The sequence below is a fragment of the Mandrillus leucophaeus genome, unplaced genomic scaffold (genome assembly GCF_000951045.1).
Source record: "Mandrillus leucophaeus isolate KB7577 unplaced genomic scaffold, Mleu.le_1.0 Scaffold321, whole genome shotgun sequence".
Lineage (NCBI taxonomy): Eukaryota > Metazoa > Chordata > Mammalia > Primates > Cercopithecidae > Mandrillus > Mandrillus leucophaeus.
In genome coordinates, this window is record NW_012103377.1 from 3,140,672 (window position 1) to 3,163,636 (window position 22,965).

General features: G+C 43.7%; 1 protein-coding gene across 2 annotated transcripts in view; it reads right to left on the reverse strand.

The window, feature by feature from the left end:
- PHEX (phosphate regulating endopeptidase homolog, X-linked) overlaps positions 1-2,905 on the reverse strand; it is a 224,577-nt gene extending 221,672 nt beyond the window's left edge. For both annotated transcript variants that reach the window (XM_011988020.1, XM_011988019.1), the window contains exon 1: positions 2,105-2,905. In XM_011988020.1, coding sequence (XP_011843410.1) covers positions 2,105-2,222 — 118 coding nt within the window. In that variant the 5' untranslated portion in view covers positions 2,223-2,905. The remainder of the gene's footprint in view (positions 1-2,104) is intronic.
- Positions 2,906-22,965: the final 20,060 nt, after the last annotated feature.

Here is a 22,965-nt window from a genome sequence, read left to right on the forward strand (position 1 = left end):
TAGAAGCACTAAGGTTTCGAGGAAAGATTATCCCGGAGCCTCAGATACAAAGACGAGGTAAGAAGGGATGCTAGAAATTGCAGGCATGTAAGTGAATGTGGACAGGCAGAGAAATATACCGCAAAGTCAACCAGGAAGCCCCCTGAAGAGAAGACGACCCTAACTAGAATATTGTCATGAAGAGCATGGCTGGGCAGGTCCCTGGAGCTTGTCAGACAAGCGCTTTGCCTGGGTGCAGAGTGGAGGTGGGTGGCAGAGTTGAGGAGAGGGATGAGGAGAGGGGGTAAGGGGGTGATTCTAAAATAGTGCAGAAATATTTAACAAAAAGAAGTATCCCTGAATGTATACATCCAAATAGATGTGGTCACCTGAAGCAATGCTTCTCAAACCTGTATTTGCGAACAATCCCCTGGGGGTCTTGTGAAAATGCAGATTGTGGATCAGCGGGTCTGGGGTGGAGCTCAAGCTCTCCAGTGATGCTGATGCTGCTGGTCCACAGACCCCATTTTGAGAAGCAAAGTTGTAGAGGCCACAGCCTTAGTTTGCCCTTATTCTCTAACATCATTTGAGCTCCTCTTAGAAAGTCAAGGTGAGAGCCAGGTTATTGGACACGCAGGAAAGTTCTCTTTCATATGTTATGCAGGCCTCCTTATCCGTAATACTAGTGTCTGGCTTGATGAATTTTACTTTGCTCTAAGAACATCGACACTGTTTCCTAAGAATAATTTTCTCTGAAAGAACAAAGATTTGCTGCCATGGAGAATCTTTCAACGGATATGCCATGGCCTCAGGATGTAATCATAAAAGTAGAGCTTTGTAAAAGTTTCATGCAGTAGTAATATCGTTAAAAAGAGTACGTATTTTTACATAAACAATAATTATTTGGATTTTTAAGTTTGGGAGCATTTGCAAAACCTAACCTTGCAGTCACGTTCCACATAGCATGTAGCCCATAGAATTTTCCCTCTCATTTTGAATTTCAGCAGAGGACACTTATCTGAACCCGAAGTACTGAGAAATCTCACAAGAGTTTTCAAGAGCCACAGATTCAGTTGCAGGAGTAGGAGATTTAGCTTTACCAGAAAGCAATAAACCCATCTAATTTCCTAAATCTTCAGCCACAGAAAACAGGGAAAGATGGTTTGCTCATTTTAGCAGAGTTTTCAACCACACAACCCTACCTCTTTTAATTACTGGTTTACCCCTGCCAAAATAAACATGGCCTCCTGCATCCTGTATATGCCAAGGAAGGTTTCCAGGTTTGCTACATTTCAAACTGCACCTAGAATCTCCTCATTCCTACATAACGTTCAAGCTAATGAAGTATTACGGGTTGTATGAGAAAAATTAAAATGGTAATAGTCAAGGGTTCAGCAAGCCTAGAATTTTAGAAAATCCTTCACTCCTTTCCAAGATATTTGATTCTTTTTCATAGGAATACACTTCTATCATCCTATATACTCTCTGGGTACATCGTTCTCACCAAGAGTCATGAAAATAACTGAATCACAATATCTTTCAAATCCTGGGGGAAAAAACCTCTGTTTTCCTTCGTATTAATTTGTAAAGCAAATTGCATCTCAGCAGAGTCACTGGATAAGAAAGGAATTGAAGAATATCATTAAAAGTACACTTTAAAGGACTGATTTGTGTTTTGTGAATTAAATTTCATGATTCGTTCAAGCAAACATTAATAAAAGTCAAATGGAAAGACACTCCAGCATGATTTTCATCACAATGTAAAGTCTTTCCTCAAAATATAAATGAAACTATGTGACTATGAATTCATAAACACTTATTTTGCTAAATGTACCACATAAAAATTTTTCCGCCCAATGCAACAGAATCAGCCAGCTACTCGAAGCCACTTACACCCACTTTGCCTTCTGGACTATACATTTGGTACTTGGGTGTATTTATTTATTTAGGCTCCTTAAAAAAGGCTTCTTTATCATTTGCATATTTGATAGAAACTAAAGATGCACCACCTACGAACGCAGGCAAACAGCCCTATACCTGTGTTATGACAAGTTTTGCTAAAATAAAGCACAAGGAAACTTCTCGACACACACCCAGTTCCCCCGGCCTCCTGCACTCCACTTACCTAGAAACAAGATCGTGCCCAGAACTAGGGTGCCACCGACAAACACAACCAGGGCAATTCGAGTGCCTCTGTTGGCCTTCTTTCCAGTCTCCACGCTGCTCCCTGTTTCTGCTTCCATCAGAAGGGCCGTAGAGAGCACACGAGAGGAAAGTCACTTTTCGTGGTCTGGTGGCTGGTCTCAAGAGCGAGGCGTTGACATCCAAGGCTCTCTTGCTCTTCTACTAATGGACAGCTTAAAAAACTCCCGTCAGGAAATCTCCCCTCGCCACCCTTTCTCAAATAATTCTTCACAAATGAAAATTATAAAAACCAAAATATTGGTTGCCTTGGCTTTCCCCCTGACTAGACAAAACAAACAACGTTGCTTTATCTTGGTGCTCTCCCTCAGCAAACTCTCTCTCAACCGATTGTTTGGCAGGCTTTTCTCTCAAGCGTTCCGAGTATACATGTTTTACTATGTTGCTGAACAGATGTTTTAGCTATTTAAATGTATAGTCACTTGGGGAGGAAAAAACAATTGTTTTATCAAAACTGGATTCTCGTGAAACTCCCCCAAATCATGATAAGTTAGGTGGCCAGGATTCACCGGACCCACTTCAGGTTCTCAATTAATCATGTAATTCTGTTGCAAGAATCATTCTGCTTGCCTGAATTGTCTTCATCAAAGATATTCTTTCAGTGTGTGAGTCCCTTTTTAAAGCCTTCTAAGAGTTCCTAGGATATCCTGGAGCATTTTATTTTAGGAACTTTGTGTATGATAGCATGTGCCAAAAATCAGTCATAGTCCAGTGCAGTGCAAAGTAGCAATTAAGACAACCTACAGAGGCTGATGGTTTGAACTGGAACTTTTTCTTAAAGGAGATGTGAAAGGACATTTTGGAGGAAATTGATGCGAATTGTACAAAAAAAAAAAAAAAAAACACAAACCCACAAAAAAACACAAGTGCGTGAATTAAGTTTATTAGCAACTACAAAAGATATGATGAAAAATTTTTCCCTTGCATGTTTTTGATGAAAAGTGCACCATGTGTTTTGTCTGCCACTCCTACTGAGGCAGCCATTCATTAGGATGTTTTTGCGTTTACATAAAGTGTCCACTTCAGCAGATTCCCCAGGATGAATTAAAAGGCAATTGGTTTCAGGCCGGGCGTGGTGGCCCACGGCTGTAATCTCAGCACTTTGGGAGGCTAAGGCAGGGGGATTGCTTGAGGCCAGGAGTTCGAGACCAGCCTGGCCAACAAGGCCAAACCTTGTTTGTACTAAAAACACAAAAATTAGCCGGGCATGTTGGTGAGCACCTGTAGTCCCAGCTACTCAGGAGGCAGAGGTGGGAGAATCGCTTGAGCCTGGATGGTGGAGGTTGCAGTGAGCCAGATCTCATCACTGCACTCCAGCCTGGGTGACAGAGACCCTGTCTCAAAAATAAACAAACAAAAAACAAAGGCAGTTGACTTCACTGGAAAGACTGATGAATGACTGGGTCTTTGATTTTTTTATTATGATAATGATTTAAACAATAACAATGTGCTTTCTTCATGGGGAAGGGCAACTGATATTCCAATGCTACCATTGAAATGATATAGATTTTATCATCCAAAGATATAGATATCATTAATTCACAACACAATTACTACCTACCTGCTTTTGTTTTGCTGGAGGTCATAGGGCAGTGGGAGTAGGGGTAGAGAATTCAACTATACCTAGAAACCGGTAGAGCAATTATCTCAATGCAAAACTTGTGCACATGGCTTTAGAGGTGACACAGGAGCTCAGCAGGTGCTGATGAGCTCAGTATAACATGGCCACACATTCATGATCCTGTCTGGCTTGTCTTGGTCAGGGCTTAAGCCCTTAGCATGGAATTCTCTCAAGTTTTGGGGCTTATTCCATAACATACCTTAGTTTCTGCTCATTTCATGTTGCACCAAAGTCAGGGGATCATGTCTTTGTCCAAGTTACGACATCATGGTGTGTTGTAGTTATCCTGTGCTCATTGGTTGTTGATGTTACTTTGTTGCTGTTATTCCATAACACATCTTAGCAGGCCTTTGGCCCCTAGTATGAGATTCTCCCAAGAGTTTTTGGACTTGACTCTAGAATACATCTTAGACCATGAACTCCACAAGGTCAGGAACCATGTTCAATGTTGCAGCTCCAGCATCGACATTTCCTGACCCTTCACAGTGAAAGGGAGAAATAAAAGCAATACAAATCATCCAAGTTAGCCCTAGCCACTAACTCTTAAAAACCAGCTTCAGCCGGGCACGGTGGCTCACGCCTGTAATCCCAGTACTTTGGGAAGCCAAGATGGGTGGATCACACGGTCAGGAGTTCGAGACCAGCCTGGCCAACATGGTGAAACCCCGTCTCTACTAAAAATACAAAAAATAGCTGGGTGTGGTGGCAGGCGTCTGTAATCCCAGCTACTGAGGAGGCTGAGGCAGGAGAATTGCTTGAACCCAGGAGGCGGGTTGCAGTGAGCTGAGATCATGCCACTGAACTCCCGTCTGGGTAGCAGAGCAAGACTCTGTCTCGAAAACAACAACGACAACAACAAAAACAAAACAAAACAAAAAACCAGCTTCAGGGCCAGAAGTGGTGGCTCACACCTGTAATCCCAACACTTTGGGAGGCTAAGGTGGGCAGATCACTCTAAGTCACGAGTTCGAGATCAGCCTGGCCAATGTGGTGAAACCCCATCTCTACTAAAAATACAAAAAAATGGCCAGGTGTGGTGGTGCGTGACTGTAATCCCAGCTACTCAGGAGGCTGAGGCACAAAAATCGCTTGGACCCGAGAAGTGGAGGTTGCAGTGATCTGAGATGGCGCCACTGCACTCCAGCCTGGGTGACAGAATGAAACTGTGTCTCAAAAAAACCAAAAGGCCAAGGTGGGTGGATCACCTGAGGTCAGGAGTTCGAGATCAGCCTGGCCAACATGGTGAAACCCCGACTCTACTAAAAGTTTAAAAATTAGCCGGGCGAGGTCGCAGATGCCTGTAATCCCAGCTACTTGGGAGGCTGAGGCAGGAGAATAGCTGGAACCCAGGAGGCAGAGGTTGCAGTGAGCTGAGATCGCACTACTGCACTCCAGCCTGGGCAACGGAGCAAGACTCCGTCTCAAAACAACAACAACAACAAACAACAAACAACCAGCTTCAGCTTCAGGAACCTCACATGCTAAGCCCTAATTATTCCTTCTAAATGCTCAGCTGACAATGATACTTCATATAGGCATAGAACATTTGCTTTAACCTCATGGTAAATCTACATACTTGATAGCAAAGGTATTTTAACTCTGTTTTACAAATAAGGACACTGAAACCAAGGAATGGCCTCAGGTGGCATGGGAAAATCACAAATGGATAGATGGGAGATGGGATCTTTGCCATACATGGCATGTCTGCAGCTTGACAAAGCTTCCTGTGCACAGCGAGAGGACAGTCACCCAAGCACGACACCAGGACTCACTTCTTTCCTCTTTCCTTCCTCCTCCCAATCTCTTCACAACTTTCAGCGTCCCCACTCACATTGAATAGTGGCCGTGAGTTCCTAGCTGAAGTAGCCTTCACCTGCCTTGAACTTGCAATTCCCCCAGAGGTGAGGGGAATTTGGGGATTCCCCTGAAGTTAGACCTACCCATCACTTACCAACAGGAATTCATTCCTGAACGGTCAACTGCTGAGTGAAATGCCATTAAACCAAAAAATTACTTTCATTAATTGTAATAGGAAAATTATGATGCGTTCTATCCCAAACTAAGATACGCAAACACAGACAGAAAAATGTATTCATTGAACTTAATTGTACATTTTAAAATAACTGAAAGACTGCCATTGGATTGTTCGTAACACAAAGGATAAATGCTTGAGGGGATGGATACCACATTCACCATGATGTGATTGTTTCATATTGCATGCCTGTATTGAAACATCTCATGTACCCACAAATATATACACTTGATACGTACCCACAGACATTAAAAATTAAAATAAGTAATTTTAAAATGTATTACTTGAACAATGAAAACAAGTCTATAAAAGTAATATAGAACTGTTGAAATATTGAAAATAAACATAGTTTGTGTAATGTAATGTAATGAAGCTTTCTTTTATTCACGAAAGGAATAAAGGAAAACTTGAGAGTAGCGGGATTGCCAGAGGAAAGGATGTGGGAGAATCACTCATTATAAGGTACATTGTTCATTCTGTGCCATTTTCTGCATTAATTTTTCAATCTTTTAGGAGATGATGATAATCTTGCCCTCAAAATAAACCACACTTAAAGTAGCACAGAAAAAAAGAAAAGAAAAGAAAAAAACCCTTTAGGGCAAAATAAAGAAGTTCAAAGCACAGGGAAATAATAGGTGCTCACAGGACTAAAGCGGGGGTCTGCAAACAAGAGTACATGGACCAAATTTGGCCCACTGCCTGTTTTTGTAAATAAAGCATTTTATTTTTCAACTTTTTTTTTTTTTTTTTTTTTTTTGAGACAGGGCCTCACTTTGTTGCCCAGGCTGGAGTCCACTGGCGCAATCTTGGCCCACTGCAACCTCCACCTCCTGGGTTCAAGCAATTCTCCTTCCTCATCCTCTCGAATAGCTGGGACTACAGGCGGTGCGCCACCACGCCCACCTAATCCTTGTATTTTTAGTAAAGATGGGGTTTTGCCATGTTCCTCAAGCTGGTCTCGAACTCCTGGGTTCAGGTGACCCACCCGCCTTGGCCTCCCAAGTGCTGGGATTACAGGCATGAAACATCATGCCCGGCCTGTAAACAAAGTTTTTATTGGAACAAGGTCACACCTATTTGTAGATTGTGCATAATTGCTTTCATGCTGCAAGAGCAAAGTTAAGTAGTTTTGCAACAGAGACATTTTGGCCTTCAAAGCTTAGAATATTCACTCTCTGGCTCTTGACAGGAAAAGTTTACCAACCTCTGCACTAAAGAGTAGTAAAAGATGCTACCTCTAGCCGGGAGCGGTGGCTCACGCCTGTAATCCCAGCACTTTGGGAGGCCACGGTGGGCGGATCATGAGGTCAGGAGATCATGACCATGGTGAAACCCCATCTCGAGTAAAAATACAAACAGCCGGCTGTGGTGGTGCGTGCCTGTAGTCCCAGCTACTTGGGAGGCTGAGGCAGGAGAATCGCTTGAACTTGGGAGACGGAAGTTGCAGTGAGCCGAGATCACGCCACTGCACCCCAGCCTGGTGACAGAGTAAGACTCTGTCTCAAAAACAAAAAAACAAAACAAAACAAAAAAAAAGCTACATCTTCACGCCATCTACATGGCACACAAAAGAAAATGTTTATCCACACTTGACCTGTAACTCAAAATTGTTCCATTCGAGGGTCTTTGATTAGAAACTGCTGTGTCAGGGAAACTGGTGAATGTGTCTTTGCCTGAAACTGTAATATTGAAACTATGATTTCAATATTATGATTTAGCATACAATTTAGTGTGTTTGGGAGTGAGAAGTCATTATTCTGGGAAATAAAAGGGGAGGGACGTTATTCTAAAACTTTTTACAACAATTCTAGAGCTGTGAAAATTAGTTAATTGAAAAGTCATTATGCAAGGTAAGTCTGTTAGTAGTCTGCTGTACACCCACCTATTTCAATTAAGAACATTCAGGACTATCTTGGACATTCAGTGGATCAATCGATGAATCAACAGAAGTTTTTTGAGCATTTCTCAGGTGCCTAGCCCTGTGCAAACCCTTGTGAAGCAAGACCAAGAACTCATGCCGGAGGTTCTGGACTGGTCAACAGGGATGAAAATACTGTATGGGAAGCCCAACTTGGCCACATAACCCTAAAGCATGCAGGCCTGACCATAAGGGCAGTCAGTGCCCAGAGAAGCAGAAATCCCTGAGCGGTAGATTCGTTGGGAAGACTTCCAGAATGTTTGCGAGAATGGGCAGCTTGCAGGACAAGAGGAAGGCTTCCAGATGCGCCGAGCCCCACCCCAAGAGGGGACTTGCCTGGGCATTTACCACTCTCCCTGCAGGACTCACAGGTACAATGATTTATCCCGAGGTAACGGAATCCAGTAACAACGGCCCAAGCTGCTAATGGGCCGGGATGACAGCTGAAGCCGTCTTTATGCTAGACATGAGTGCATCTGGTCATTATTTGGATGTGCAGGGTCCTCTGTTTCAAGCAGTAAAATCCCATGTGGGCCATAATTTTAGTGAGAAAGAAGGAAATGATTCAAATTCTGAAAAATGTTTTCATCCATCCATTGGAAGGAGGAGGGAGGAGGGAAGAGGGAAGAGAGGAGAGGGAGAGAAGAGCTATGAAAATAAATAGTGAAAGCTCAGGTCTGGGGATTGTGGTGGGCTCTGTTACTTACTGGCAGGTCCTTCAGACTAGAGGAGTTCAAATTCCAGGCCTTTCATTAATGAGATACATTACTTACATTGTATCTGATCTTTTTAAACATCTTCCTTAGGTAGGTGTCCTTATCTCCTTTTACAGATAAGGAAACTGAAGTTTGAAGCTATTAAGTGATTTGCCAAAGGTCACAGGGCCAGTATTTGTCTTAAGGCCAGAATGGTTTCAAATTCCAACCTCTTGTCTCTCTGCTGTGGTTCTTGATAAGTTTGCTTATCAGGTAATTAGTGAAGGTGGGTGTAGCATCTCAAAGTGACACTTGAGCAGAGGCAGAGTGATAAACTATGCTTCCTTTAATTCTCTTGTTTAAAAGAGTAATTATCAGGTTTTATTTCCTTAACAGGAACAGCAGCCATCATTTAATATGGGAGTGGGGGGACATTTTTCAGTTGAGGAACAAAAATAGCAATACACGAACTATCTCCTGATGTGTTGCTGCTAGTAATTGAACATGAGGAAGGATATATACATCTGAGAGGCTATCTATCCATGTGTTATACTTGCTCATTTCTGAGCCTTAAGGGGGATTTTATCCATTGATTTTTCTCACCTCCTTTCCACACAGCTACTATTTCCTCAGTGCCTGCTCACTTTATGTGTATTATCATCAGTCCTTACAGCAGTCCTACAATATAGGAATCTTTTGCAGATAAGGACACTGGAGCCAGCTGAGGATAAGTTATATTCCAAAGGTCACATGATGGGTAAATGATAGAGCCCAGTTGGAACTCAAATCTGTGTGGCTCCTGTGTTGAAATGTACTTGGACTTTGTTTTAATCTGGTATGGTTAAGATAACAAACGTGAAGACAGCCCTTGAAAAGGGTTTATTACTCACAGTTTCGAAGATGAGAGGGCACGCTGATACAGACAGGAGACAGGGAAATACTAGGTACAAGAGGGCAGTTCCCTGATAAAGGCCCCACCCTCAAGCATGAAGACCAGAGGCCCCAAGGAGGACAGGCATTTCTATTTTCATGCCCAAAAAGGTGCCTTTTGGTCCACAATATCCCCTACCCTGGCCCCATATAAACCCTGAACCCCAAGCTCCAGAAGAACCCCAAGCAAAGAGAGGAGGAGGCAAGCAGACCAGCAGACCAGTGACGGCAGAACGATGCAGCAGAGAGAGAAGAGGAGGGACATCTGGATGCCAAGGGGCGTTCGGCCAGGGGCAGTCAGAGAAGAGAGTAAGACCACCTTCCTACTCCATCCCCCCTTCTGGCTCCCCATCCATCTCACTGAGAGCCACCTCCATCACTCAGTAAAACCCTGCACTCAACCTTCAAGCCCATGTGTGATCCGATTCTTTTGGGACACTGGGCAAGAGCTTGGGATACAGAAGGCTGTCACACTCGCCCCCTGCCCTTGTGATAAGGCAGAGGGTCCACTGAGCTGATTAACACACAAGCCATCTGCAGATGGCAAAGCTAAAGGAACACACTGTAACACATGCCCACTTGGGCTTCGGGAGTCACAAACACCCACCCATAGATGCTGCCGTGGGGCCAGAGCCCAAAAGCGCTCACCCTGGTTCCTGCACCTGCCCATCTGCATGCTCCCCCTCCCATGAGGGGTCTGAAATGCGGGGGCAACCAAACAGGCAAGTCACACCCCTGTCTCATATCCTGCAAGGGGAATCAGGGAACTCTCCCATTTCAATGGCTTGCCACACAGGGCCATATGTGGGCGCATCAGGGAGCAGAAGGAGCAAAGGGAAACCACAGGCACTTTATTGTGGTTTTCAAGGAAAGGAATGGGCAAGGCAGGGTAAGGAGCTGAGCAGGTTTAGGATTGGGTGGATAGCATGAATAATTTCAGCAGGCTCTGGTCTCTAGAGTGGTCTCCAGTGCTCTGGTAACTAGCCCTGGGATGATGTGGGGTGGAGAGGTAGGGGTATAGGGTCCTTCACTGCAGGAGTCTGGTAAAAGGAAGTGGGGGGGTATATGAACATGGATTGGTTGATTTGCATATCAAAGGCATGCTCACAGGCAAGTCAGTTACTATCTCTAGGAATTAGCTAACTCTGGGAGGGACAGACCTTCCCTGGGTCTGCAAGGCGCCAAGATGTCAACACATCATAAAATATAGAAAATAAAAAAACATGATTGATACAGCTCCCAAACCCATAATATTAATACCTTTTCCAAAGCACTCCACTGCATAACGATTTTAAAATGTAATAGCTATTCATCCAACTAGTGTTTACTTGCTGTATCCTTAAACTGATCACACTCACCCAACTCGTTGGTTAGACTATTAACCTATAGAAGTTTGTATGCCCTTGATTAATAACACCCTGTTGTTCAAGGATGGCTTACCTAGATGTTTATGAGGACAAGGGGATTAGAGAAGTGGGTCTCAAATTTGAGTGGACACCAGAATCTCCTGGAGGGCTGGTTAAAACACAAACTGTGGCCAGGCATGGTGGCTTGCACCTGTAATCCTAGCACTTTGGGAGGCCGAGGCAGGTAGATGGCTTGAGACCAAGAGTTTGAGACTAGCCTGGGCAACATGATGAAGCCCCGTCTACAAAAAATACAAAAACTAGCTGGGTGTGGTGGTGAGCTCCTGTATTCCCAGCTACTCAGGAGGCTGAGGTGGGAGGAATGCCTGAGCCTGGGAGGTCAAGGCTGCAGTGAGCCTTGATTGTGCCACTGTACTCCAGCCTGGGTGACACAATGAGACCCTGTCTCCAAATTAAATTAAACTAAATTAAATCAAAAAACAGATTGCTAGGCTCCATCCCTAGAGTTTCTGATTCTGTAGGTCTGAGATGGGCTGAAATTTAAATTTCTTTTTCTTTTTCTTTTCTTTTTTTTTTGAGACGGAGTCTCACTCTGTCACCCAGGCTGGAGTGCAGTGCTGCAATCATGGCTCACTGCAACCTCCGCCTCCTGGGTTCAAGCGATTCTCCTGCCTCAGCCTCCTGAGTAGCTGTGATTACAGGCGCCCACCATCACGCCCGGGTAATTTTTGTATTTTTAGTAGAGACGGGGTTTCACCATGTTGGCCAGGTTGGTCTTGAACTCCTGACCTCAGGTGATCCACCTGCCTTGGCCTCCCAAAGTGCTGGGATTACAGGCGTGAGCCACTGCACCCGGACTGAAATTTGAATTTCTAACCAGGATGATGCTGATGCTGCTAGTCTGGGGACAACATTTTGAGAACCACTAGTATAGGGCAACCATTAAATCTCTCTGCAATATGGTAAAGTGGATTGAAGAACCAACAGAACTAAACATCAAACTTATGTAGTGAAAACGGTGATGCTATTCAAAATATTTAACAACCACCATGGCATGGCACTGACCAGGGGACTGGGACCCATTTCAGTGGCACCTACTGTGCCAGGTACTATCTTAGTTGCTGGATCTGGAGAGTTCTAGGAGATGGGGTGGATTGGATGAGGCTGCAGGGGGCCCAGAGGAGCAGCCATTCATAGCTAGTAACAGCAGCAGCCACACTGGTACGAACCAACTGAATTGCAGTCCTGAGTCAAATTTCAAATGGACTTTCGATGTTCTTAAAATCCTTCAGTGGCTGCTGTCAGTTTTTAGGAAAATGTAAAAATGCTTCACACTGAGTTCCTGCATGATTGAGCTCACGCAATCCTCCAGGCTCACCTGTGCACGGCTTCTCAGTTTACATCCTACACACCAGTCATTCTAAACCTCTTCAAGTCCTCAAATGCACTAAAGTTTACCCAGCCTTTTGCGCTTTGAAAACATTTCTCCTTTTGCCTGGAAAACCATTTCTTTAGGAAACTCAGGTTCATCTTTTAAGACCCAGCTCAGATTTTACCTCCTCGAGAAAATCTTCCCAGACCCCTCTTCTTAGTAAGGCCACCGGGTCACAGGATGTCTGGTTGTATTACAAGTCTCTGCAGAAGGCTGCCCCGTTAGTCCACATGTAAGTTGAGATCAGACATTTACTATATCTTATCAATTTTAAGAGGGACTTTTTTCAAGCTTTAACATTTCTAGAAGTAGAATGTACCTCGTAAGTGGTGATGTGGCATAATTTGATGGTATTTTTCTCTCTCAATGGTATTATGGTGGTATTATGGTACATCTTACAATCAACTGAACCTTAGATTCAGTGAAATGTTTTTTTCTTCCCTGTATCCACGTTTTCTTATGCAACACTGAGCATGTGGAATATGCTTTGGCTTTCAGCCCCACTGTGACCTTCTAGTGTGTTCAATGTATGGTTGGCAGCTGGAAGCCCATGAACTACATTTTCCAGGCTCCCTTGCCAGCTCAGTTTCTGTTAGACTCTGTCAAGGGAAGGCATTAATAGGAAATTCAAAAATGGGAGGAATGTAGAAGCCTGGTTTATTTTTTCTTTCCTGATCCTGGGTTTATCCAGGACTCCAGTAGGAAACTCCGGGATCCTACATAAAGACCGCAAATGTGACAGCCGCAGGGGCACATGGCTGCAGATGACTGCAGACTCTGGTAGCATCAGTGGGATTGTGGCTCCTGGAGTCCCACTCAGCAGCAGCAGCAGCAGCAACAGCAGCCTCCGAGGCGTGATGTGGACTTTAGGCCACATTCCTCTTCCCTGTTTGATTCTCTAGCCTTAAGGGCAAGTAGCAACCTTTTGCAGTCACTGAACTCTAGGTAACATCCTCTCCTTTGTTCCTTCTGTCCTTCTACTACCTTTGAAACCAATTCCCTGCATTAAATACACTTTTGTTTGAAATACCTCGAGCGGTTTCTGCTTTTCTCACATAATACTAACAGAGCTCCCTTCTCTTTTTCTTGTAACTTCTAACTGCACCATTCACGTTCATATACATTGATTCACGTTCATACATGTTTCCACGCTGCCAGGCAGGATAGTGCAGTGTGACAATGGTTAAATACCTGGTATTTGGGAACAAACTCCTTGGACTGGATTCCTAGCATTGCTACTTACTGCTATGTGACCTTGAAAAAATCACCTAATCTCTCAGGGTCTCAATTTTGTCATCTGGCAATGGGAGATAATAATAAACTATGATACTAATAGTTATGAAGTGCTTAAAATGGTTTCTGAAGAAATGGCAGACATTATTATTGTTCTGTTTCTTAATATTTCATGTGTTTTGTCACCCACAGATATGCCTATAGATGTCTCCTATTGCTTGTGTTTTAAAATTCTTATTCAGGGCTGTCTATGCCTATGGGAGGTATTCAGTCCAGACTTACTGGGGGAGGAAAAGAGGAAGGGATGAAGAAATAATGGAAAGAAGAGGAAATGAAAGGAGAGGGGAGAGGACAAGAGAGGGGTTGGGGGGAGAAGAGGAGAAAAGAGGTAGGGAGGGGAAGTATTTTTTACCACAATTTAAGAAAACATCACCTTTTGGAGGCCAAGGTGGGTGGATCATTTGAGGTCAGGAGTTCGAGACCAGCCTGGCCCACATGGTGAAAACCCCATCTTTACCCAAAACACAAAAATTAGCTGGGCAGTAGTGGCATGCACCTGTAATTCCAGCTACTCGGGAGGCTGAAGCAGGAGAACTGCTTGAGCCTAGGAGGCAGAGATTGGGATGAGCTGAGATCACGTCACTGCACTCTGGCCTGGGTGACAAAGTGAGACCGTGTCTCAAAAGAAAAGAAAAGAACACAAAAGAAAAGAAAAGAAAACATCATCTCTTCTTTGGTCTCTTGCTCTTCACTACAGACCCTGGTCAACCTCTAACTGTAGTTGGTTGTGTTTCTATTGGTAGTAAGGACAGCAGGTGTCCAGTCTTTCAGCCACTTGGTGGTTGGGACCACAATTTGAACAGCTTTATACCTCTGGGACCTGACTGAGAAAGCATTTAACATTGCAGGATGAATGCAACTGAAATTACAATGAGATTACCAAAGTTGGCCTGAAAAGGCTAGGTTCAGTATGTGATTTGTGTAGCCAGAATGAAGAGAAAGGAAAAGAGAGGAGCAATAACAGACTCTGAAGTTACTAGTCATGGTCAAGGATGAGAGGGAGATCCTTTCTTTCAAAATAGTGTTTACCAGGTGTGGTTCACATCTCCTCTGATGGGTTGCCATAAAAACTTACTATCGAATTCCTTGATGTCAAGTATTCTCTGGGTTCACCAAGCCTGGCTTTATTCAAATCAAGACATATCTCACTTCTCTAGAACTTTCTGCCAATAGAATACTCAGTGGAAAAGAAAAAAAAAGATGGATGGACATAAAATAGGGCATCGTCTACAAATGGGGGACGGGAACTAAGATACGATTTTCAAATTTTGACTGATTATTTTCAGTTTTGTAATGCATTTGAAAGACCTCAACTCTAAAAGAGCTTGTTTGACATAATAAATTTGCCATTATTCTTCCGAACATAGCTTAATGAGTACTCATTGTCCCTATTTCTAAAAAACTATAATGTAATTCCCCATGCTCACCACTACATGGGTCTGAGCGAACCGTACCCATGAACAAAGATGGAGGGGCAGCCACATACCATTTAAAGCTGTAAATCAGGTTACAAACTGTTCAATCAAATACATTCTCTCCTCCTACCTTGGAAATAAACTTCATACCCACCTGGAAGGCCAGATTCCAATTCAGAGTTCTCAGACTCGCGGGAGTTTCAGATAGAAACACGCTGGAGAGCGGGCCCCAGTCCTTGGCCCACCCCCTTTCTCTTTTCACTTCCCCCATCCCAGCAGCACCTTGACAATGCATGGGAGCCCAGCCACAGTCTTCCCTCAGGACAATGGGATGACAAGCTGAGAAAGAGACCCCCATGGGCCCTGGATGTGAGCTCTGAGCAAGTTTAAACTGAAAATTTCTAGTCTCAGAGATAAAAAGTGTGTTTTAGAAGGGGACAGAGGCACATCCCCTTGGCACTGCAGATCCTTCACTCCATGGCGAAGGGCATAGCCCCAGGAGAGCCAGAGTGGAGCCCTCTTGAAGCCAGGACCCAGGGCAGGGTCCCTCTTGCCCAGAGCTAGGGCAAAACTGTAGCTCCTTATCCCCTAGCTTACGATATTAAATCCTTTCCCACTGAAAATACTATATTTAAATTATAAGAATTTTTTTTAAAGCAGGGAAATATAGATCTTAGGTGGAAGGAGAGTGAGGATGAGCTACCCACTGCAAATTAGGGCCTTTACAGTGAAAGCAAAAAGGAAAAGACCTGAGTTATGGGTTCTTAAATAGTTTATGCATGTTCATTTAAGGAGACAATGTTTTTCAACATGTCAAATTCTAGGAATGTTTGTATTCGAGGAACGTTTGTATTATTATTACATAAAACACAGATGATATATGAATTTCAAAAATGTAATACATTATGCAAACTGAAAAGATCATTTGTCTTCCAAAGGAGGTGATAAATACTACATTACACAGTAGACTGCCTCACTGATATTAGCCATGAATTCCATTTGGAGTTTACTGCTTGTCTCAAAGGCTTAGCATTATTTAACAGCAATAACTTCCAATCATAACCACTCAGATGATCGATTCTGTTTAGTCACTGAGGTTCCTGTAATGGTGAAAAGACTGTATTATTTTGTTTGAAGCTAGCACACCAAGTCTCATGGTATGGTATAATTAAGAACAACTGTTTACTTTTTCTTAAATCCAACACCCCTCACCCCCACCTCAAAAGCTAGACATTAAAGTACTAAATATAATGATCTTGGTAAACCAAATTGCTATGTTCCTGGCAGCCCTTCCCTGCTGTTTCCCCTAAACATTTCTATCTAAAAGGATGATGAATAAAAAAAGGAAAAAAGAAACCTGGGAAGTATACAGCTATCCCTTGACTGTATCTTCCACCTAACCATCAGAGTTTCCGTTTGAGTGCTTAAAAGCACTCACTCTCTCCTTCCTCTGTCCCTTTTTGGCCATTTTATTTTGAGACAGGGTCTCACTCTGTCGCCCAGGCTGGACTGCAGTGGCACAATCATGGCTTATTGCAGCCTTGACATCCCAGACTCAAGCAATCCTCTTGCTTCAGCCTCCTGAGTAGCTGAAACTACAGGTATGTGCCACTACGCCCAGGTCATTTTTTAAATTTTTTGTAGAGATGGGGGTCTCACTATGTTACCCAGGCTGGTCTCAAGTGATCCTCCTGCCTCTGCCTCCGAAAGTGCTGGGATTACAGGCATGAGCTGCCACACCCAGCCCTTTTTGGGCCATTTTACATAGTTACTTGTACTGTTTCAAATGTTCATGGGGCACACCATGCAGCATCAGGAGACAGCAGCCCACTGTTTTATGCCTGTGCGTTAGTCTCCTCAGACTGGGGGACATTCCTGAGGGCCTTTCATCATCTTGCTTCACTTGGTACCCATGCCAGGGCCTGAAATATAGGAAGTACCCATAATGTATTAAATAAATAAATGATCACCTTTTTGTCCTCAGGAACTATGTAACATTGAGAGTTATTCTGGAATAAAGAATATCAAGAGTTGTAGGCCGGGCGTGGTGGCTCATGCCTGTAATCCCAGCACTTTGGGAGGCCGAGGAGGGCAGATCACCTGAGGTCAGGAGTTTGAGACCAGCCTGCCTAATATGGTGAAACCCTGTCTCTACTAAAAATACAAAAAGTAGCCAGGCGCGGTGGCACATGCATGAAATCCCAGCTACTTCGGAGGCTGAGGCAGGAGAATCACTTGAACTCAAAAGGCGGAGGTTGCAGTGAGCTGACATCGCGCCATTGCACTCCAGCCTGGGCGACAGAGCCAGACTTCATCTCAAAAAAAAAAAAAAGAAAAAAAAAAATCAGAGTCCATTCTCCATGGAAGTGAATTAACCCAGTGTGTTACCTTTATAAATTTTGAAATCTGAGAATCAGAAAGTCCAGATAGAAGATCTTGGATATTTCCATCCAAATCCCACTGGGTAGGGAAAGACATACAAAGAACTCCCAGCATTTAGTGGCAAAGACAAGACTGACAAGGCATGCCCTTCTGAAAGTATTTTTTTAAAATGCATTTTGTTTTAATAACATATTCTAATCATCAGGACACTAGCTTTGGCTATGCTTTGAAAAATGGTACAACACTGCACTTAATCCAAGGTTGTTTTGTTTTGTTTTGTTTTTGAGACAGAGTATCACTATGTCACCCAGTGGAGTGCAGTGGCGTGATCTCGGCTCACCATGGTTATTTTTTTAGAGGTGAAATGAAAATACGTCAGATTCTGGAAATACTTAGAAGGGAATCATTTTGAATGGGGTTGCAATAAGTGATCAATGCAATATGGCAGCTACTGCCTTTTTTCGCTTCTACTTTCAGCTACCTTTTTTTAAAAGGCCCCCCAACCCCGAAAGGAATACCAGACAAATGACAGCCCTCATTACGAGAAGCAAAAGTTTAAAACACTAGAATATATATAGAAAATCAGGTTAGGGAAAGGTTTCTAAAACAAGACAGAAACACATATCATAAAGGAAACAGACTGACAAATTTGACTCCATCAAAATAAAAAACTTCTGTGCATCCAAAAATACTACTGAAAATGAAAAAGACACACTACAGATTGAGAGTAGATACTTGTAACAAAAATACAAGCAACAATGGATTATTATCCTGAAGATTTAAAGTACAACTGATCAATAAGAAAATCAAAGCCCAATAGCCAAACGGACAAAAGGCAGGCATTTTTCCAAAGAGGAACACTGGCCAATTAACTTATAAAAATATGCCCAGCCTCATTTTCAGGTAAATGAAAATTTAAACTACAAGAAATGACCATTTCATATTCCAGACTGGCAAAGATTTATTTATTTATTTATTTATTTATTTAGTCTCGCTCTGTCACCCAGGCTGGAGTGTAGTGGTGCAACCTCCACCTCCTGTGTTCAAGCGATTCTCATGCCTCAGCCTCCTGAGTAGTTGGGATTACAGGCGCCCACCACCACGCCCAGTTAATTTTTGTATATTTTGTAGAGACGGAGTTTCGCCATGTTACCCAAGCTGGTTTTGAACTCCTGAGCTCAAGCAATCCTCCCGCCTCGGCCTCCCAAAGTGCTGGGATTACAGAAGTCATCTGTACTGCACCCCGCAGAGATGCAAAAATTTAGAAGTCTACAATGTCAAGTATTGGCAATGGAGCACTTTCAGCCCTCATAACCCTAATCATAAGTGTAAATTGCTACACCATTTTGAAAAGCAATTTAACAACATATAATAAATTTGAAGCCTGGAGATGCAGACATGTGGGAAGATGGAAGCTACTGGAAGAACTGTGGGTTTTTTTTTTTTTTTTTAAAATGAGTGTACAAAGAGATACCATTCCTAAAGGAATTACAAATTTCAAATCCAGGAGCCAAGCACTGGGTAGTAATATAGGAAAAGGGCACAAGTGTAGGTCACCTCTGATAAATTTTGCCAAGTACCTTTATAATTTCTAACAGTTTTTGTTTTTTAGCCCTTCACATGCAGTGACTTCAGTGGCTGGCTGCATGTTTTAAAGGAGCTCTTTGGCACATAACAAAACCCTATAGTAATGTGAATATTTTCCAACTTCTCCACTGTCTTTCTCCTAGTAACATTATTGTGGCGTTCTGATTCTTCCATGAGGATATTGACATCAGTCTTCCAAATTTTGAAGGCCTGTGAATTCAGGCCTAGTTAAATGCATTTGTTCCATGAAAGAGACGGCTGATCATCTTTTTCATGTGGATTTCTTTCTCCATACATCTGTGCCAAGCTGAAACATAAATTAGTGACTACTATTACTGTTATGTTGAATCCCCTGTTAAGTCCTTGGTATCTTACTGGGTCTTCCAATAGCCAAACCATCAGATACGTCATCTTTTTGATGACTTATATTTCATATTATCTTTTTTTTTTTTTTTTTTGTTTTTTTAAGACGGAGTCTCATTCTTGTTGCCCAGGCTGGAGTGCAGTGGCGCAATATGGCTCACTGCAACCTCTGCCTCCCAGATTGAAGCGATTTTCCTGCCTCAGCTTCCCGAGTAGCTGGGATTACAGGCACCTGCCACCACGCCCGGCTGATTTTTGTATTTTTAGTAGAGACGGGGTTTCATCCTGTTGGCCAGGCTGGTCTCGAGCCAGATCTGACCTCAGGTGATCCACCTGCCTCGGCTTCCCAAGGTGCTGGGATTAGAGGCATGAGCCACCGCGCCCGGCCTCATCTTTTTGATGGTTTATATTTTCATTTTCTTTTTACTGGGTCCTGTGTGCCTGCCCAACCCTGGGGATGCAAAGCTCAACAGGACATGGGCCCTACCCTTCAAGAGCTTACAGAGCTACTTAAAGTAAATATCTAACCTTAACCATTTTTAACATACAAATGGAAGATCACCCTATCTTCCCTTAAATGGGTCCTTCCAGGATACATCAAGGACATCTAACATCTTTACTACCCTCATTTAATTATTATCTAACATACCCAGTGAACTTGGGGACACGGAGAAATTGGAGGGAAAAAAATGAGCATTTGGGGAAATTAAATAGGTCTTAAAAATGAAAGCAGTTTTGTATAACTGTTTTGGTAAATGTAAATACTGAAGTGGGTGTGGCCATTAGTATTTTTCCAGATTCTGCCATCTGTTTTTCTTTTTTTTGGAGACAGAGTCTCGCTCTGTTGCCCAGGCTGGAGGGCAGTGGCCTGATCTTGGCTCACCACAACCTCCACCTCCCGGGTTCAAGCGATTCTCCTGCCTCAGCCTCCTGAGTAGCTGGGACTACAGGCATGCGCCACCATGCCCGGCTAATTTTCTGTATTTTTTGTAGAGACGGGGATTCACTATGGTGGCCAGGCTGGTCTCGAACTCCTGACCTCATGATCTGCCCACCTCGGCCTCCCAAAGTGCTGGGATTACAGGCCTGAGCCACCACGCCCGGCCTCTGTAAAGGCAGCAGTGGCACAACATAGTAGGCAGTTTGGCTGCACTGGTATAAATTCTGAGGTTTTACACTAACGTTTGAAACCTGATACTTGGCCGGACATGGTGGCCTGGGCAACAAGAGTGAAACTTCATCTCAAAACACACCCCGCCCCCGCCCCCCCCCCCACAGAAAACCGAAAAAACAATCAACAGAGTAAACAGACAACACTATTGACTTTTATGCCTGGAAATTTAGGATGATTTCTCAAGTGGGCCTTGATTCTACTACTAAAAGCAAGGACTGGAGAGAAGGAACAACACTGCCATGTAACGCTTGACTTTCATGTCAAAGGATGGAATACAACTTAGCGTGTGTTTCAGGTTCTCTCTTTTTTTTTTTTTTTTTTTTTCTGAGACGGAGTCTCGCGCTGTGTCACCCAGGCTGGAGTGCAGTGGCGCGATCTCGGCTCACTGCAAGCTCCGCCTCCCAGGTTCACGCCATTCTCCTGCCTCAGCCTCCAAGTAGCTGGGACTACAGGCGCCCGCCACCACGCCCGGCTAGTTTTTTGTATTTTTAGTAGAGACGGGGTTTCACCATGTTAGCCAGGATGGTCTCGATCTCCTGACCTCGTGATCCACCCGCCTCGGCCTCCCAAAGTGCTGGGATTACAGGCTTGAGCCACCGTGCCCGGCCGTGTTTCAGGTTCTCTAACTACCGAAAGAATATGTTCACCAGAGGGCACCTTTCCTCATTTTTCAGAACAATGTTCTTTCCAGGAAACCACAAACGTTAGCATCTCATACAATGTAGGATGTCTGTGCACTTCAGAGTATTATTTTACATATAAGATGCCTGTTAGTGCTTTTGGTTATTTCTCGCAAAGGTTTTAACATCTCTTTGCTAATAAAAGGTCATCTGTTGAATGCTTCACTTAAAGTGTGATACCAGGCTACAGGATTTAGTCTTCATCACGTTTGTCAGAGTCAAGCTAGACTGCTGCTATCCCTGAGAAAGGAACTTTTTTTTTTTTTTTTGAGATAGAGTCTCGCTCTGTCGCCCAGGTTGGAGTGCAGTGGCAGGATCTCAGCTCACTGCAAGCTCTGCTTCCTGGGTTCAAGTGATTCTCATGCCTCATCCTCCCAAGTAGCTGGGTTTACAGGAGTCCTCCAACCCGCCTGGCTAATTTCTGCATTTTTAGTAGAGATGGGATTTCACCATTTGGCCAGGCTAGTCTTGAACTCCTGGCCTCTTCAATACATTCAGGAGTCAAATGTGGTAGATTGAAATCTCTTTGCCAATTATTCACTCCCCTATCATCCATCTCCTTGCCTCGTGATTGGCAAAGGGTACTGCCCTGTCTCTTGGCCCTGGGTTTGGCTATGCAGTGTGCTATGGCCAGTGGAATGACAGACATGGCACACACAGAGGCTTGACATGTGCTTGTGTCATTGTGCCCGTCCTCTTGTGCTCCGTGCCTTTCGCTGTGAGAACATGTCTCAGGTAGCCAATGATCCAAGGAGGATGAGAGACATGTGGAGCAAACCTGGACCTAACACAGTTTGAAATAGGGCCCGGCCTAGACCAGCTGAACCCCAGCCAACCCACAGATGGCTGAGGAGAAAAATCAACACTTGTTGCTAGAAGCTGTTGACATTTCAAGTTTGCTTGCTATGCAGTATTATCGCAGTGACAGCTGACTGATACACAAACCTTCCTCCATCTGCTGTCTAATTATTTGGTAGACCATTTGTCCTAGTTTCCTGGTGATGCCGTAACGAAGTACCATAAACTGGGTGCCTTAAACAACAGAAATTGTCTCAGTTCTAAAGGCTAGGAAGTCCCAGATGAAGGCATCAGCAAGGTTGGTTTCTTGTGAGGGCTGTGAGGGAGAATCAGTTTCATCCCTCTCTCCCAGCTTCTGGTAGCCTCAGCTGTTCTTTGGCTTGTAGATGATATTCTCCCTGTGTCTTCATATAATCTTTCCTCTGCACATCTCTGCGTCCAAATTTCCTTTATCAGGTTAGTACAAAAGTAACTGCTGTTCTGCCACTAATACAAGGACATCAGTCATTGGATAAGGTCTCAACCTCAGGACCCCATCTTATCATCTGCACAGATCCTATTTCCGAATAAGGTCACATTCATAGGTACTGGGGATTGGTACTTCAACATCTTTTTGAGGAACACAATTCAATCTATAACGCCAGCCCAGATATCTTTCTAGCTTGGGGAGTTAGGGGAGGGAATAAGATTCAAAGGGCCTGATGGCTTTTTGGTTATGGAGAAACCTAAGAGTTTATTTTTTATATAGCTATAGCAGGGTTAAACAGTATTAGGCTTTGCAGTGTCTTCTAAAAGTTCAGTGTTGTATAAAGTACTTGTAATAAATCACCTCCAGCCCTGCCCTCCCTTAAACTAAAACTTGTGCACTTCACCTTACTAAGTCTTAACTTCCCCTTCATGCTTCTATTTCCAGGAGCCCTCCTAGTGCCCTGTGGCTTTTATTTTTCTTTGCTGCTAAAGAGGCTGCCCACGTGTTCTTTCCTCTACACATTGCCGTGGATATATCCCACACGTTGTCTATGACCCTTTACACAGAGGCTACAGCAAAAGTGATCTATAAGTGCTGCCGAAAGCTGTTCTAGTATAGCATCAGGATA